Genomic DNA, 15,308 nt, shown 5'->3' on the forward strand with positions numbered 1-15,308 from the left:
TGTAATTGCTACCTGGATTATGTTTACATGCAACCTTTCCTTTAGTGCAGGAGGAGCTACTTTTACATCACAGCAGGAGGTTAGTCGTTTTGGTTCATAAAGAAGGCATGTCTTGATCCTACTATAAATTCATTAATGATCGGTAATCAACCATGATTCTTAACTTATTCTTGAAATGTATTTCTATGTTGAGATTTCACCAAAGAGACACAGTAAAGCTTTGTGGTCTCAGTGTCTTTTATTGCATGTCTATTTTGTCAAAAATATCTAGGAACATCTATATCTAGGATGTCAAGGTACAAAAGCAGCACATTAGTTGTGCATTGTTTAAAACTAGTTAAAAGGAATCTGCTTGCTGACCTAAAATGAGATGAACCAGTTAAGCCCTTTTATTACTGGCTATGCAGTTGTTATTTCTGGATTATACCATCTTGAAATGAGATGTTAATCTTTACTTCAGCTGAATATAGCTTAAGCTAAATGTAACAAAATATTTTTGGTCAGACAAACACGCGTGAAGATCAGAGTTTTTGCAGTGTTTACATTCAGATATACACTGTGCTGTTTTGCCTCTGAAGCTCAGCTGTTTCACTGTTTTGCGTGTTCACACTTTAAATAAGCTACGGCTAAAAGTGCAGCCCACAAAGGCTAAAAAGAACTAGTTCGTGGTCATAGTTCACAATTTTCAATGTTTAACCAAGTTCAATGTCCAAAAATGTCATTTATGCATTTGTTGTAATTTTTGTGGCTACTCTGACCTACTTGTTTTCAGTAAAGAAAAAAAAAAAGAAGCCAGTGCTTGTGCTCATAATTCACTAACAAGTTTAACCCAAATTAAGCACATAAACTATAAACTATTAAATTGTAAATATCATCAGAGCTGATTTTACACAAAAAAGTATGAAGAGCTTTGTTCTCAGCTAAATTATAATCTACAGACATAAATGAAACAGACTTTTCTATCCAAGTTTATAGGCAGTTAACATCCAAGGATCTAGCTTTTCAAAATGCTCTTATTTACACTAAAAACTGGTTCTTAACTAACATAGCCCCTTAGGCACAACAACACCTGCATGTGGAGTAAAGTCAATGTCATCTGGTGTTTTAAATTAACCAAGTGGTACTAATACCCATGTGATTTATGACTGCTTTAGACAGAAGTTCAGTAATGACCCCAAGAGTGAGCTAAACAACTGAACATCTGGACTGAAAGTCACTTTGGTGACTAAATAACAAAATCGGAGTGTTCTGTAGAACTTGAGCAGTCTATTTCAGTATTTTTGAAGATGAGTTGTATAAGGTACTTTACAATAGCAGAGGCATTCACCTCCAGATATTTTAATGTGTTTTGCCCCTTTAAACAGGATGCGCTTTGGGAAGCTAGGCTATTCAGAATAGCACATGGGTACAGTTGATCTGCGTAATTTGGCGAGTTTAAGGTAAAGATGGGCCAGAAAACAATGTTGGCTCAATTGCAGACTCTATAGAAAAATTTTGAGGTGTTTATTTTTCACCCAGAAAGCCTCTGTTTGGCACTATTTTGCAATGCAAGCTTCGGCTACAGGCTATGTGCTCTTCCGCTTCAGCAAATCTTGCCAGCTGTTTGGGTCTGTGAGCTTTGTCGGAGACAACTATAACAAATGAAGCCCAGCGAGTTCAACAGGAGTGATAATGGCATGATATTTACTGTGCAGATGTAGACTCAGCGGGAAGAAAGAGAGAGAGGAGAAACCTGAATGGAGACTGACGAGCAGGAGAGATCCCAAGTTACCTTCTGGTGTAGGTGTGTAAACTATAAGCCCATGCCCACAAACTGTTGTCTCCACACTCCAACTGTTGTCGTTCCAACACTTCTTCAGGAAATTTCTGATTGAGGATAGCATCTCAGATAAGCCTGCAGCCTGCGTCACTCCCCATCCGGCATTCCCTTCATTTCTGAACACTGAACAGTCTGAATAACACAGACTTTCTTTAATTTTCTGAGGGTAAAGTGGAAAAACTGACCCTGACCCACAGAGCTAAATGGAAATTTGCCATCCAAGTAAGTTTATGGCTGTCACTTTATTCTTCTTCAGAAAACAATGTCAGCTGTTGAAGTGGAAAACTGAGCTGAAATAACTGGTTTAAGCTTTGTTTGTTATTGTTGTCTCTGGCAAAGCTTGTAAAATCAAACGGCTGATCTGATAGGCTAAGATGGAAGAGCATGTAGCTGGTAGCCAAACTGCCAAACACAGAAGTTTTCTGGGTGATTATTTGAGGGTGAAATACCTCAAATAATTTCTGATAAAGCCTGCAACCAAACCATCTTTTTTTTTTGGCCCATTTTTGCCTTACACTCGCAAGATTATGCAGAGCAACTATTCCCTTTTGTAGTCTTGTACAGCCTATAGCTTCCCTAAGTGTGTCCTGTCTTAAAGGGCAGCACACAAATCTCTGCAGGCTAATTGCACTACTATTGCAAACTACCTTATACAACCCAACTTAAAAAATACATAAATATCCCTTTAAGGTTAATTTTTCTCCTGGTATGCCTCAGCTACTGCCTTCAATGCCTTCTAAGTGTCAGAACAACTTTGGTTCACTGTTGCACCTCCTTGTATTTTATTGTTCATTGTAGATGAGTGATGGGTGGAAAAGTTCCATCTTGAACAGTGTAAAAAGGGACTCATGTAATTTTTGTTGTTTTAGTGTCACCTTTGGAAGAAAGTTGTTCACAGCAAAAAACAAGTTTACTTGTACAGGGTGCGGACGACAGCAGTGGCAGGAATTTAAAATAAAGATATAGAAACAGACTCTCTGCTGATGTCTACGTTTTAATGGTACAGGCTTTAGAAAACTTGTTAACCCATTTAGACCGCAGGCAACATTTGTGTGTTTATAGCTTTAAAACCAAATGAGACACTGGTGTGCTTCTACCTTTAAGACCTGATGTGACGTCAGCACATCTTATTTTGGTATTGGAAAGAGATTTTCAAACAATACTCTGGTTTTAGAGACTGTTTTTTTAGGCAGACCTTGGGTCTAAATGGGTTAACAGTCTGTTTAACATAATGCTAATATAATTTATCATGCATTCCTGCAGGGAAAGCAAGGGACATGCCATGCCAGGAAACATTTGCTAACACATTCACTGATGTTTCCATCTAAATGGATTTTGCCTACGAGGTTAAATGTAAACAGCTGCATCTAAAAACACTAGAATATCATGTAAAAGTTCATTTTTCCTGGGATTTATTTCAGAAATGAGAAAGACTCATCTTATACAAAGTAAAACATTTCAAGACATTTTTTTGTCTTAATCTCAGTGATTATAGTTTACAGCTCATGCAAATCAAAAATCCACTCTCAAAATGTAAGAGTATTCTAGAATAGTCTAATTTGCAAAGAGTTCCTGAGCTGATAAAAAATCATGATCATACATTTTATTTTACTCCATTTACCCAGACAGCATGCAAAACTGGGTATTTCTTTTATGAATTTCCTAATTATCTTGGGAAAATCAGCTTTTTTATTTTGGAGAAAAGGGTATCATGTTGACATCTTGAGAAAATGACCAAAACATGCTAGGCATCACAAAAAAATAAAAATGTATATAAATATATATATACGGATGTACTGTATGTCTATTTAAGGCTTCTGTCTTTAATAGAGTTTTTGCATTTTTTGCCACATATTTGTGTTCATGGAGAACCTTTGCGACTCACTGGAAACAGCTTCATGGTCCACTTTTGGGTCCAGACCCACCAGTTGAGAACCACTGCTGGAGAGAATCTCTTGGGAAATGTCAAAAGGAAGATAAGAGACACCAGACTCAACACTACAGAGGAGCTGAAGGCTGGGCTTCATAACAATCCAGCAGTGCCGTAGGATGACCGCCTTCATGCCATGTCGCATAGATGCAGTAATTTGTGCAGAAGGAGCTCTAACCAACTACTAAGTGCATAAATGTGCACCTTTTTCAAGAAGATCAACACTTCTGTGTTATAAATCCTTTGTTGGACTGATGCTTTGTGATATTCTAATATTTTGAGATTGTGGATTTTTGATTTTTGTGAGCTGTAAACCATAATCATCAACATTAATACAAAAAAAGTCTTGAATTATTTCACTTCTTGAATTAAATCACAGGAAAAATGAACTTTTTCATGCTATTCTATTTTTTCTTAGATGCACCTATACATTTTTTAAGAATTTTTATCTAAACGCTAAGGAAAAATGCTCCATTTGACACGCTTTTTCTTATTCAGCTCAACACCATTCTAGCCGAGTTAGTGGAGTTAGCTGAGGAAACATGAACAGAACGTAGATGCAGGGTTAGATTTGAGGCCTGGTATGAAAACAAATGACTGAGAGGGATAGAGAGAAACCCGTTTATTTCTTCAATCTTTACCTCACCCTATCCTACAAAATCTCTTCTATTCTGTCAGTCCACCTTCCACCATCTCTCCCTTTATAACCTTTACCACTGTTATTGTCCTCTTCTGCTTAGTAAATCTTTATCATGTATGTTTCTATTCTCTCCATGCCCCTATTTCCCATGCCTCTCTTCACCTCATGCCATCTTGCTTCATCCCTCTTTCCTTCCACCTCTAGCCTTTTCCTTCTACCCCTCGGATAGCTGCTGTAATGAACCCATAAATTGGAGCAACACAGTGGTGGCTACAGGTCGACTTGGGGGGAGGGTGGATGTAAGAGGGGGGATGAGTCTGAAAGAGAGGGGTAGAGAGGAAGGATAGAGAGAGCAGGGCAAGGATTCATTCCTGCAGACAGGGGAAGAAATATGAGTCCAGGAAGAGAGGAGACAGACTACAAGGGGGGAGGAGATGGAGCAAGAAAGAGAGAGAGGCAGGGGAGCGGGGGGAGGGGTGTAAAGAGGGAGGAGGCTCCATAAATTGGTTGAAGAATTAATTTGCACTAGGTAAGGTATAGCCTTGGAACATGCCCTCTGAGTCAGAGGAGAGGTCCTGTGGAAGGAGGGAGACTGATCACAATGGCAGCAGATGGAGAGCGTGGGGGACTGGTGGATTTTTTTTTTTTTCAGGGGTAGGGGAGGCAAGGGGTGATGTGTAAGGCTAGGTAGAGGTGACAGAATATTACAGAGACAGATGAGGCTCAGACAGCAAGACACACAGACAGACAGAAAGCAGCTCAAATGTACTGTGAAACACCACCTGCTAACTGCGCTGGTCCCACTGGAATGCCGAATAATGATGCTGCTGGGTGCTAAATATCATCAGTGTGTGAATCCTCATCACTTTGCAGCATTGGTAATTACTCTGCTGGTGTCAGGCTAATACATATTGGCAGCACTGTAATATTCATTAGCAGATAAGATTCCACTGTGTCCTGACTGCAAATGAAAAAGTTAGGGGGAGTAATTGTTATTTCTTTTAAATCGCAAACACGGCTCAAGCTAATAAATTCTCACTCAAGCGCTAACTTTTTTTTACTTAACTTGAAAGATTGATGCTGTAGTTAAACGCTCCCCTCTTTTTTCTTTTCTTAAATGGGCCGCACGGATTCATCTCCGAGGCGATAAAACGACTCATTTACTTAGCTTCTGACTCCATGATCATTTCTCATATATTGATCCCATTTTTACTTCCTTGTGCACAGTTTTATATGCTAAGTTTTCACAGTACACTTGACACCTGAAGCCAAACAACACTGAGGGCGATAGGAAGGAAGACATAGCAGGATGGGTGGAGCTGGAAATGATGAATACTTGTGTGACTGCGGTGCTCAATTTGCCATGCTGAAAAAAAGCATTAAGCTGCATGGAGGCAAAACTGTGCTTAATACCATCAAAGCAATCAAGACGGGAAAAAAGGCAAATACATAAATAGCGAAAGAAGCAGACCAAGCCATGCAAAATATCAAAAACTGCTCACAAGAAACCAAAATAATCAAACACATCATCATCAGAGCTGACTCATAGAAAAGGAAAAAGAAAAGTCTGTTGAGCTGGAATTGAAATAGAACTGATAAATATTGAAACAAGCTGCAAAAGTGTATTTAAAATCATAATAATAATAGCAATGATCATACAGAAAAACAGCAGGAAGCATTGTTCTGAAATGTGAAGACCTGTTGCCGTTACCTGGGATTGGAAGCTCTCACCCCCGCTCCCCCCCCCAAAAAAAACTACAAAATATTCCTTTATGATACGAGACATGGATCTCAAAGTACATCCTTTCCCCCTGTTATTCAGTGAAATCACACCTGCTCAGGTAAAGGCAACAAGGGGAAGACAGCATGTTGTGATGCTGGCTGTAGGCATGCTGTCTGAAGTCTCTGCCACCATTGTGCTTGGATCTACCCACTGGTGCCTCACTGCTTCCAGCTGACACGCTGCCTCTTTTTGTATTCCACAGACAGGAGGAGAGACAGGAGTGCGACAGACTGAACCGCCTTATTTTAGCGCTTGTAATTATGACAGACGATGTGTTTGTGCTTTGCTATATTTGAGTCATGTCTGCGTTTTTAGGAATATAAACCTGCTGATCAACAATTTCTGTGGTTGTGAAGTTATTTCCAAAATCCTCAAAGGTGCCTCTAACCATCTGGATGAAAATAATTTTCTGTCTGTTCACCATTAAAAAATACTTCTTGTTTTTATCAGCTGCAGCTACACTGCCTAGGTTGCCAAAAATGACATACATCCTTTTGACAACAAACACAAGCAAGATACAAACTTCTTATTTTTTCATGAAAGCCACATTAAGCATGAATATGTGGTTTCTGCAACTCGGTGCAACTTTGAGTTTCTGGAGTGCAGTCTCCCCTCCTGCCATGACTATCCTTTTCCTAACTTCCACAACAAGCTAGTGACTAACATGTAATAATAGCAGTTTACCTTCAAGAATTCCTGCTTAAAGCCATGCTGTTAAGGCCTGTGTCCACTAGCAGCACCCTCGGTTTGAGGTCATTTCACACCTGTACTCTTATCGCGTCAGATTTCTTTCTGTTTTAAATGGCTATGTATGCTTTATAATTGCTTTGATCCAAGAAAAATTCACCTAGAAATAAAGAATAAGGTAATGGAGTCCTGTTTTGATAGTATCAGTTACCCTATAGCTGGAAAATGCATGGTAAAATATATAAAAAAAGAATCTTGGATATTTTTTCAATTCAGAATCATAGAAATTAGTGTAAGCAATTCTGGTGTAAAAAGCATTGGGTTGTATCGAAATTAGTGGACCTATATCCTTAAAGGTACAGTTTGCATTATTCAGCCTTGTAGCATTTGTGGAACAAACTTGGCTAGACACATATTTTTTAAAATTCCACTGGTTGCCACAGTTTCCACCAGAAAAATGAGCATCATAACCTAAAACCGACAGATTTTGCTGATATTCTCCACTGCACCTTCAATTGATAACTATGTAAAATGAGTCAAATGAAAAAAGAACATACATTTAAAGCAGCGTTCATAACCTGGGGTCCAGCCGCCTCTAAGGAGTCACCAGAGACCTCAGGAGGGCTTTATAGTGAATAATTAATGAAAAGGTCTTTTGGTATAAGCTGCATTTGTAGTCCTACACTGTTGGGATTTTATCAGTGAAAACAATAAAACTTGCGCTCTTTTTTGATAGAAATTTATCTCTTGTTTTGTGCAGATCCCATGAAAGAAAAAGGTTGTGAACCACTGATCTACAGCTCAGGCACAATTCTCTACTATTCTTTATTCCTTAATAAGTCAGTGTGCCTTTAAAAAAAATGGAAAGCAGCTATGACCTAGCAATATGGTCACATAATTTTGCTTTTAACTATTAATAAAAATATGTATCATCAGTATTAACCAATATTAACACATTTTTATCTTCTCAGAAGTTATGATGAGTTATAATTTTAGGGTTACAACACCTTAGTTTGGATTCAGATCAGCTTAAAAAGAAAGAGGAAATACTTTAAAATAGTGCAAAAGATAAAATTCCTTTCTTTTTAAAGTTATTTGGTTGGAAAAGTGTTTGGGCGAATGCTGGAAATACCTTCAGAGCAGCTTAAAGTGATGTCCAATGACCTTCTCTCTTTGTCAAGCATTCCTGTGTGTAATTTTTTCTTCTTTAGGAAATGGGAGGCTTGGCTCTGTGACTCAAATGCAATATCTATTACTGGAGGAACAAACTGAATTATTTTTAAACATTAAATGGTATAAATATTCAAGTCCTTGGTTATTAGCTGTTGTTTCTTCTTTGTTTCTCTATCCTTGCACTGAATGTCCCTCTATATACCTACATAATTGATAATCAATATCTGTTCAAGACCTTGGAGATGCTGCATCTTACAAAATCAACTACATCAGGGACATGTTGCATGTTGCTATAATTGAATCTGTAATGGCTCTATCTGTTTTATTAAGGGACAAAACATGATCAGCTGCACTGCAGTGACCTTTTTTCTTCCTCGCTCATATATGTGTCATCTTCTTCCTTTCTCTCCTTTCCTCTCTCTGTGTCATTTATCCATTTAGCTGTCCTTGAGCCGGTGCAGCATTAGCCAGGTTGTTAACACAGGAGAAAAGGGCGTTCAATGTCATGTCACTGTGTCGCAAAGCATGACAGAGCTGGGAACCCGGGCTGTATACTGGAGGAAATAAATACGTCGCCATCTTCCTTTTCAGTGTGTAATGGTGTGGATATTACATCTCCTGTGGGACATTACGGTCCGCAGATAATAAATCCATCCTGTAGTGTGTGAGGGGTTGTGTGCATGTAAGTGTGTTTAAGGAGTATAGAGTGTGTCTTTGTGTGGATATGTATGTACCTCAAAGGTGTGTTTGTGCTCATTTCTGTGGGGGGTTTACGTGCACAGTGTGAGGCAATTTGGCCCCTAGAGAGAAGGCGATCCTCTATCTATACACCTCGTCAGCTGGAAGCAGCCAGGCAGCCGTAAATCTCAATTACACAAACCCATCCCTCCCCCTCCTCTTCCCCCCTCCCTTCCTTGCCACAGGTGACAAAGGACCATTTTGACTGTTGTGGTTCCAAGGCTTACCATTGGCTTCAGGCTGAGTCTGAGAGGGCACGGCCACGTAAGGCTCCTCCCCTTTGTCTGAGCTCATGGGGGGGTCCTTCCGCTCCACCATGCGGCCCCGCCCCAGGGGGCCCTCGGCGGCCTCAGGTAGGGCCGGGGTGGGGAGTGTGAGGGTGTGGTGATGGTGGCGGTGATGGTGGCCTGCCGGACACAACACAGGTTAACAGTGGCTCAGGGCAGCGAGGATCAGGGTTCAGAGTGAGAGAGCTCGGGGCAGCAGGGAGCAAACAGACACTGACACACATATCTATTCCTAGTTCAAAGCACAGACACAAATACACTCGCACACACAAGGACAGCTGCTGGCTGTGTGAAGCAACAAAGTGTTTCTCCCTGGTGACCCTGGGCAACTCATTAGCAAATGTGTGTGTGTGTTTCTCAGGATCGACATGCCTTTTCTTTTTTCTGTCACTCTCTCCCTCCCTCTTTCTCTCTCCCCTTCTGTTCTGACTGGCATGTCAGAGCTCCATTGGGCCTGTCAGAGCAGAGTGGAGTACAATCGTATCTCTCCACCATCACCATAGGGTGTCTACCTTTGATATGAAGGACAAGAGGCAAACTTTCTCTCAATCGTCTCTGCCTAGAAGTTTGCTGTAACTTTTACTTCAATGGCACAGCTATTATAACTTCTTTTCATTCTTTACTGCTACGAGCTTCCAGCTTCTTTACATCTTTGGCAACGTTTCATTCATTTGATGTGTAGGTTTGTTTGAAATAAAGAAAAGTTTGAAAAAAGGACATACATCTTGAGAACTGATCAAGTAGTTATTTCCATTTTTCAAGCCAAAATGGCTACTCAGATGTAGATTCCTGCAGCTATTCTTCATCAGATGTAAATTTAAACCAAATATCTTTTTGTTTCTGACAGTACCTCCAGCTCTGTGAAATAACGCTTGATAAATATTGTGTAGAATTCATGTGCCACATGCTGTCGATAGCTGAGACCGAAGGCATTTGATTTTTGGTTTTTCCATCCATCTGTCAGTCTTGGTCATTTCTTCAAACTGTGCACATGCAGTGTGTTCAAGTTGACTCAGAGAGGAACTGATAAAACTTTGGAGTTCACAGAGCAAAGATCAAGGTTATTGGGTGCCAAGGTCATCCCTTGATTATGAACATTATATTTCAAGTATGCATTGGGTTTTTTTTTTCAAACTTTGCACAAATGTCAACTATGACTTCAGGAATAACTTATTAGATTCTAGTGGTTTTAGGTCAAAGTCAATGTCATTGGGTCTCACGTTATTCCTTTGCTTTTGAACACAATTTCTAATGAAAGCTTGGGCGAATTTTTTGAACACCTTGCCTAAATGCCAATTATTACTCAAGGATAAGCTATTTGATTTTAGAGGTCATAGGGCTTTCTGTTCATCCCTTTCCTGTGAATGTGACAACTCATGAATGCTTTGAGGGACTTTCTGCAAACTTTGCTCGAATCTTCAGTCTGACTCAGAGAGGGGTCATGCCTCCCTTACCAGTGAACGTGATATTGCAGGGATGCTTAAAGAGATTCTTTTCTTTAACAGTTGTCACAAATGCATTCATTGAGTGAAGGATAAGTGATTTGATTTTGGAGGTCATAAGTCAAAAGTCAAGGTCATTCAACATATACAATGTTTAAAAAATGATAAATTGATGATATTGCATCAACAGCTAAAGGTCAATGCCATTGGGCTTCATGGTCAGGATTATTGAGCCTCATGATCACGAGCAATTGGCCTTAAGATTGAGGTCTTTGACCACACGATCAAGACCACTGAACCTTTTCAAGTCGATTGGGCCTCTTGATTAAGTCCATTAGGCCTCATGATCATGTTCTTGGGCCACATGATTAAGATGATTGGGCTACATGATCAAGTCCATTAGGCCTCATGATCAGTCTGCGTTGAGTCTTTGGGCCTCAGTGTAGCAGCTGGATAGCCCAGTGGTTTACATTGCTCACTTTATTGCAGAAGAAAGGGGTTCAAATACTTGTCAGACAAGATCACTATCCAGTAAGGACCCTTGTGCAAAAGTCCTTCATGGCATGAACACCTTTCCAACTGCAACATATGTCACTTGGGGCAAAAGCATCTGCTAAATTAAATTGTACCATTGTTGTATTACAATGAGCCACACTACCACAGAAAACACCCTAACCCCCTTTGACCCATGACTGTATGGCAATTGGATACCTCCCAGAGTCAAATAGCTACCATTCAGTAGTTCTTGTTTCTGAATACATGAATAACTGATAAAATCAGAAAATATTTCATGATCAAAATAATCATTGACTGCATCACTAGTTTCTTCAGTCTTCCGAAGAAACTGTCTTTTTTTTTCCGTTTCCTTTACTCACGTATTCATAACCTTTCCTTATCACATTCCAAATTTTCTTCGATTTTAGCCAACAATTGGCAAAATGTGTCCTATCTGCTCCACTGGTAATCTTAATTTCGCAATGCCCTCGGCCACATGGTTAAATCAATCATCAGAAATTTGTCATTAAGAGTTAATGAATTTTCCTGCTCCTGCTCCTCCCTGTAATTAAATCTCTTAATGGCTAAATGAACTGGTGGCCAACAGTTGAAAAGGATATCATACCACAAGGGTGTTTTCTGTGGAAATGAATCCAATCTGAGTTAACACCAAAGCACCTTAAAGTCTGACACTATCTGACAATTGCAACAACAAACTCTTTCATCCATGGATGATGGATCACATCTATCTCCTTTCTGTCCATCACTGCTCGTCTCTTTGGAAAACTCTTCCTGCATCCCCTCTCTCAGATTCCCTTTCTCGAGAAGAATTTGTGCATGAGCTTTGTCTGTTTATTTTTGAACCATGCTAATCACATTACCATCCCACATGCTAGCACTTAAGCCACCCCACAGACTTTAGCACAAGATATATATTGTATTTAATATAATGTGTTTAAGCCACACATTTAAAGGAAAAATATCCACCCAAGATGAAGAGTGACAATACTTTTATCCACAGCCGCTGTGGAACTCAACCCCCAATTCCTATTTTGACACACGCTCTCCACAGAGGAGGTGACAGCCTTGTGTGTGTTTGCAGATGTGTAAGAGCCTTTCCAATAGGCTATGTGTTTATGCTGTGTTTGAGGAGGGGGACGCTTAAGAAGCTGCTGGTAGACACCCACGCACAACGCCACCCACAGCCTCCTCCTTCTTCTACTTCTTCTCTGTGTGGCGTGGCAATCATTAAAATGATTTATTTAACTATTGGCCCAAGGCTGAGAGATTAGTGTGACAGGCCTATTTTATAATTCATTCCCCCACCGCCAGGGGAAGTGCAATTCAGGCAGATGACACACATAGAGAGAGAGCTCAGAGCCTCAGAGCTCCTCCATGGATCAGGAGGGGGAGAAAAAAAAAGCCCTAAACTGCCGACGGATGCACATCCCTCTCTTTCTACAGATTAAAAGAGAGGCGAGGATGTCTGGTCTGGAGTAGAGAGGGGGCATTTATTTATCTTTGAATCCATATCAACCACCGACAGACAGGCCGAGGGTGCGGGGCGGTGGCCGAGACTTGTTTGGGGGGGGGTTGTAAACTGGTAGCTGTGTGTTTGTGAGCGTATGTGTTTGTGCCTGGAAACACACAGCCAAGCCTGTGGGAGCGCATTCAGCACTATAGGGGTGCACACCAACACAGATGCTTTTCTGACCCTGGATATCCAAAAGGAGGGAGTATCACAGTAGGGGTACAGCCACAGGGGGGAGCTGGGCTTTCTGGAAGGACTTCAAAATATCTATTCTTGTCATTCTGTCTGGATCTGACTGTTTCGATCTGGCAGCTGTGAGGGAGAGAGATTCGCTGGAAACAAAACTGATGTGCCATCCGATTAGACAACAATAAGGTGGATTGGAGTGCAGGTGTGGATGTTATTGATAGGAGTGTCTTTGCTGCAGGCTAATTTTATCTGATTATAATTCTTTAAAAAAGAAAGAGGGATGGGAATGTGATCAACAAGCAGTGACTGTGAAATTCTGTGTGATTAGGAGAATAAAGTGTTTGCAGTACCTGATAATGATGCCTCATTTATGAGCCCTTTTTGAGTAAGAAGATGCTTTATAGCAGCTAGCACTGACATATCTGATGTCTCTGCAGTCTCAACATGTAATTTTCATCTCTATCTCTCTCCCTCTGTCGACATATGCTCTGTTTAATGTGACATTTCTTCACCATCAACCACCAACAACCAGATCCATCCAATCCAATTAGCACAGCAAAGGTCAGTGCTAATCAATGATATTGCACAAAGGATAAAGAAGAGGGGACAATGGGAACAAGGAGGGAGAGGAGAACTAATAAAACTAAAACTATCAAAATTAGAATAAAAAATATTTGATTCCACATTTTTGATTTCACATTCTATGTCCATTATTTCTACTCTAAACACCAAAGGGGTCAGAGAAGGGAAAATGCTACCAACGATAAGAAATTGACCGACCGTGATGTAATCTTTCATTACCTTCGTAACTGGAAGGAATGTCTATCAAAAAGAAGGAACGAAATGAGTTCAGTTAAAACCATGAGTCATTAATAACCGGCTTTACACATGTGGGAGGAGTTTTCATTTCCTTGAGAGGGAATGATTGATTGACTTTGATGAAGAGGTGTGGCTGAAGTTAAAGAGTCAGTGGAGATGAAATGCAGCCGCTGACTTTTATTTGATTGCCTCTACAGTGTACGTGGGATACTTACCGTTCAGCGCCACAAAGGTGTCTGGAAGGAGAAGAAAAGAAACGAGGAGGAAATGTGTTACTGCTTGCAGTGAAGAGAGCTTATACTTTAACATGATCAAAAAGCCATGACTTCAAACCGATTCAAATTGGGCTGGTTGCTCAATATTCTCCTGACTTTTAATCAGAGGTGTTGTATGGCTTCTACAGCTAATGAAGGGTCGGTGCTATGGCTCCCCTTGACTAAACATACTGATGAAACTGAAGGGAAAATACGTGGCTCTCATTTACTCTGAATAAATAGTCCAAACTGACTTGAATTGGATTAGGATGAGCGATTTAATGTCAAACTGTTTTGATGTTTTGCCTGCAAACTGAGCAGCTCAGTGGAATATGAATCTCATTTGAGACGAAACACTTTTTTTCGACATGGGAAGTCCAAATGTACGCACCGTCAGCATCTGCAATTTACCATTCTTTCATAGCTGCTATTTTCCTCTGGTAACTCGGTAAGTGAAGCTTAAATGCTGTTTCAGCTTGGTTTCAGGTTGCAAGATGTAATCTTAGACTGACATATGTTATCATTTCATTGCCTCTTGATTAATGAGCTGATGTAGAGATGATGAACAATAGAAAATTAGAGGGATATCTGGCAATATACATGTTCAGACATGTGAGAAAGCAGTTATTGCTAGCATTCAACCACTTCCTAGCAAACAACTTATGTAAATTCCCAGCTAGCATTGCGCTAGCAAGAAATGTAAGCTTTCTCTATTCTGTCGCATGACCATACCAAGCCTTGATATAAGTTCTTAGTTACTTTATGATGAACAATAATAGACATGTTAGCAGTTGAGTGTCAAGAACAGCCGTCTACAGATTAGGACAAAATTATTATCCCCCTACGAAATTTCAGTTTTTCCCAAGTATTTCCCAAGTGTTGCTAAACAGAGCAAGGATTTTTTTAACACTGCTTTTCCAAACATTATAGTTTTATTTTGGATACTTGCATTACTTTACTTTGCACATAGAAACAGAATCATTTCACAAAAACCACAAGGGTCTAAATTATAAGCCCCCTTTAGAACAGACCTTTTTTTAGCCACAGCACAAACCACTGTTGTCAATGATGTGTTTTAAGTTTGTAATGCTAAAAGCTTGTGAAATCAAATTAAAATTGCAGGTGCCTCAACAATTTACAGGCTGTTATCAAGCAAAAAGGACACAAAACACATTAGTATCAGGGGGGCTACTAATTCAGACCCTGGTAGTTTTCTGTGAAATAATTCTGTTTCTGTGTGTAAAGTAAAATAATGTAAGGATCCAACATAAAACAAGGATGTTTGGAAAAGCTGTGTCAAAAAATCCTTGCTCTGTTGAACAGCATTTGGGGTAAACTGAAATTTTCATAGTGGGTCTAATGATTTCATCTATTTCTTTGATCTTTGGAAGTAGCACGGTTTCTGTCTGCTTTATTACAATAAACAGTAAGACTTTCTAAATTTGCAGAACTACACAGCTGGAACAGTAGAGGAAAATGTGGTTATGGCCTACTATCTGTGTTGTTGAGGAAAACAGACAT

The 15,308-nt window shown here is 40.0% G+C and overlaps 1 protein-coding gene across 2 annotated transcripts in view; it reads right to left on the reverse strand.

The window, feature by feature from the left end:
- Positions 1–15,308, reverse strand: part of sema6a (sema domain, transmembrane domain (TM), and cytoplasmic domain, (semaphorin) 6A) — a 177,015-nt gene that overhangs the window by 16,382 nt on the left and 145,325 nt on the right. The window contains exons 17-18 of one of the 2 annotated variants that reach the window (XM_041786845.1): positions 13,749–13,769; positions 8,998–9,177 (exon numbers count right to left, since the gene is read on the reverse strand). In XM_041786845.1, coding sequence (XP_041642779.1) covers positions 8,998–9,177; positions 13,749–13,769 — 201 coding nt within the window. The remainder of the gene's footprint in view (positions 1–8,997; positions 9,178–13,748; positions 13,770–15,308) is intronic. The other variant, XM_041786846.1, reaches the window with a different exon arrangement.

Source organism: Cheilinus undulatus, linkage group 5, assembly GCF_018320785.1.
Source record: "Cheilinus undulatus linkage group 5, ASM1832078v1, whole genome shotgun sequence".
In the NCBI taxonomy this organism is placed as follows: Eukaryota; Metazoa; Chordata; class Actinopteri; order Labriformes; family Labridae; genus Cheilinus; species Cheilinus undulatus.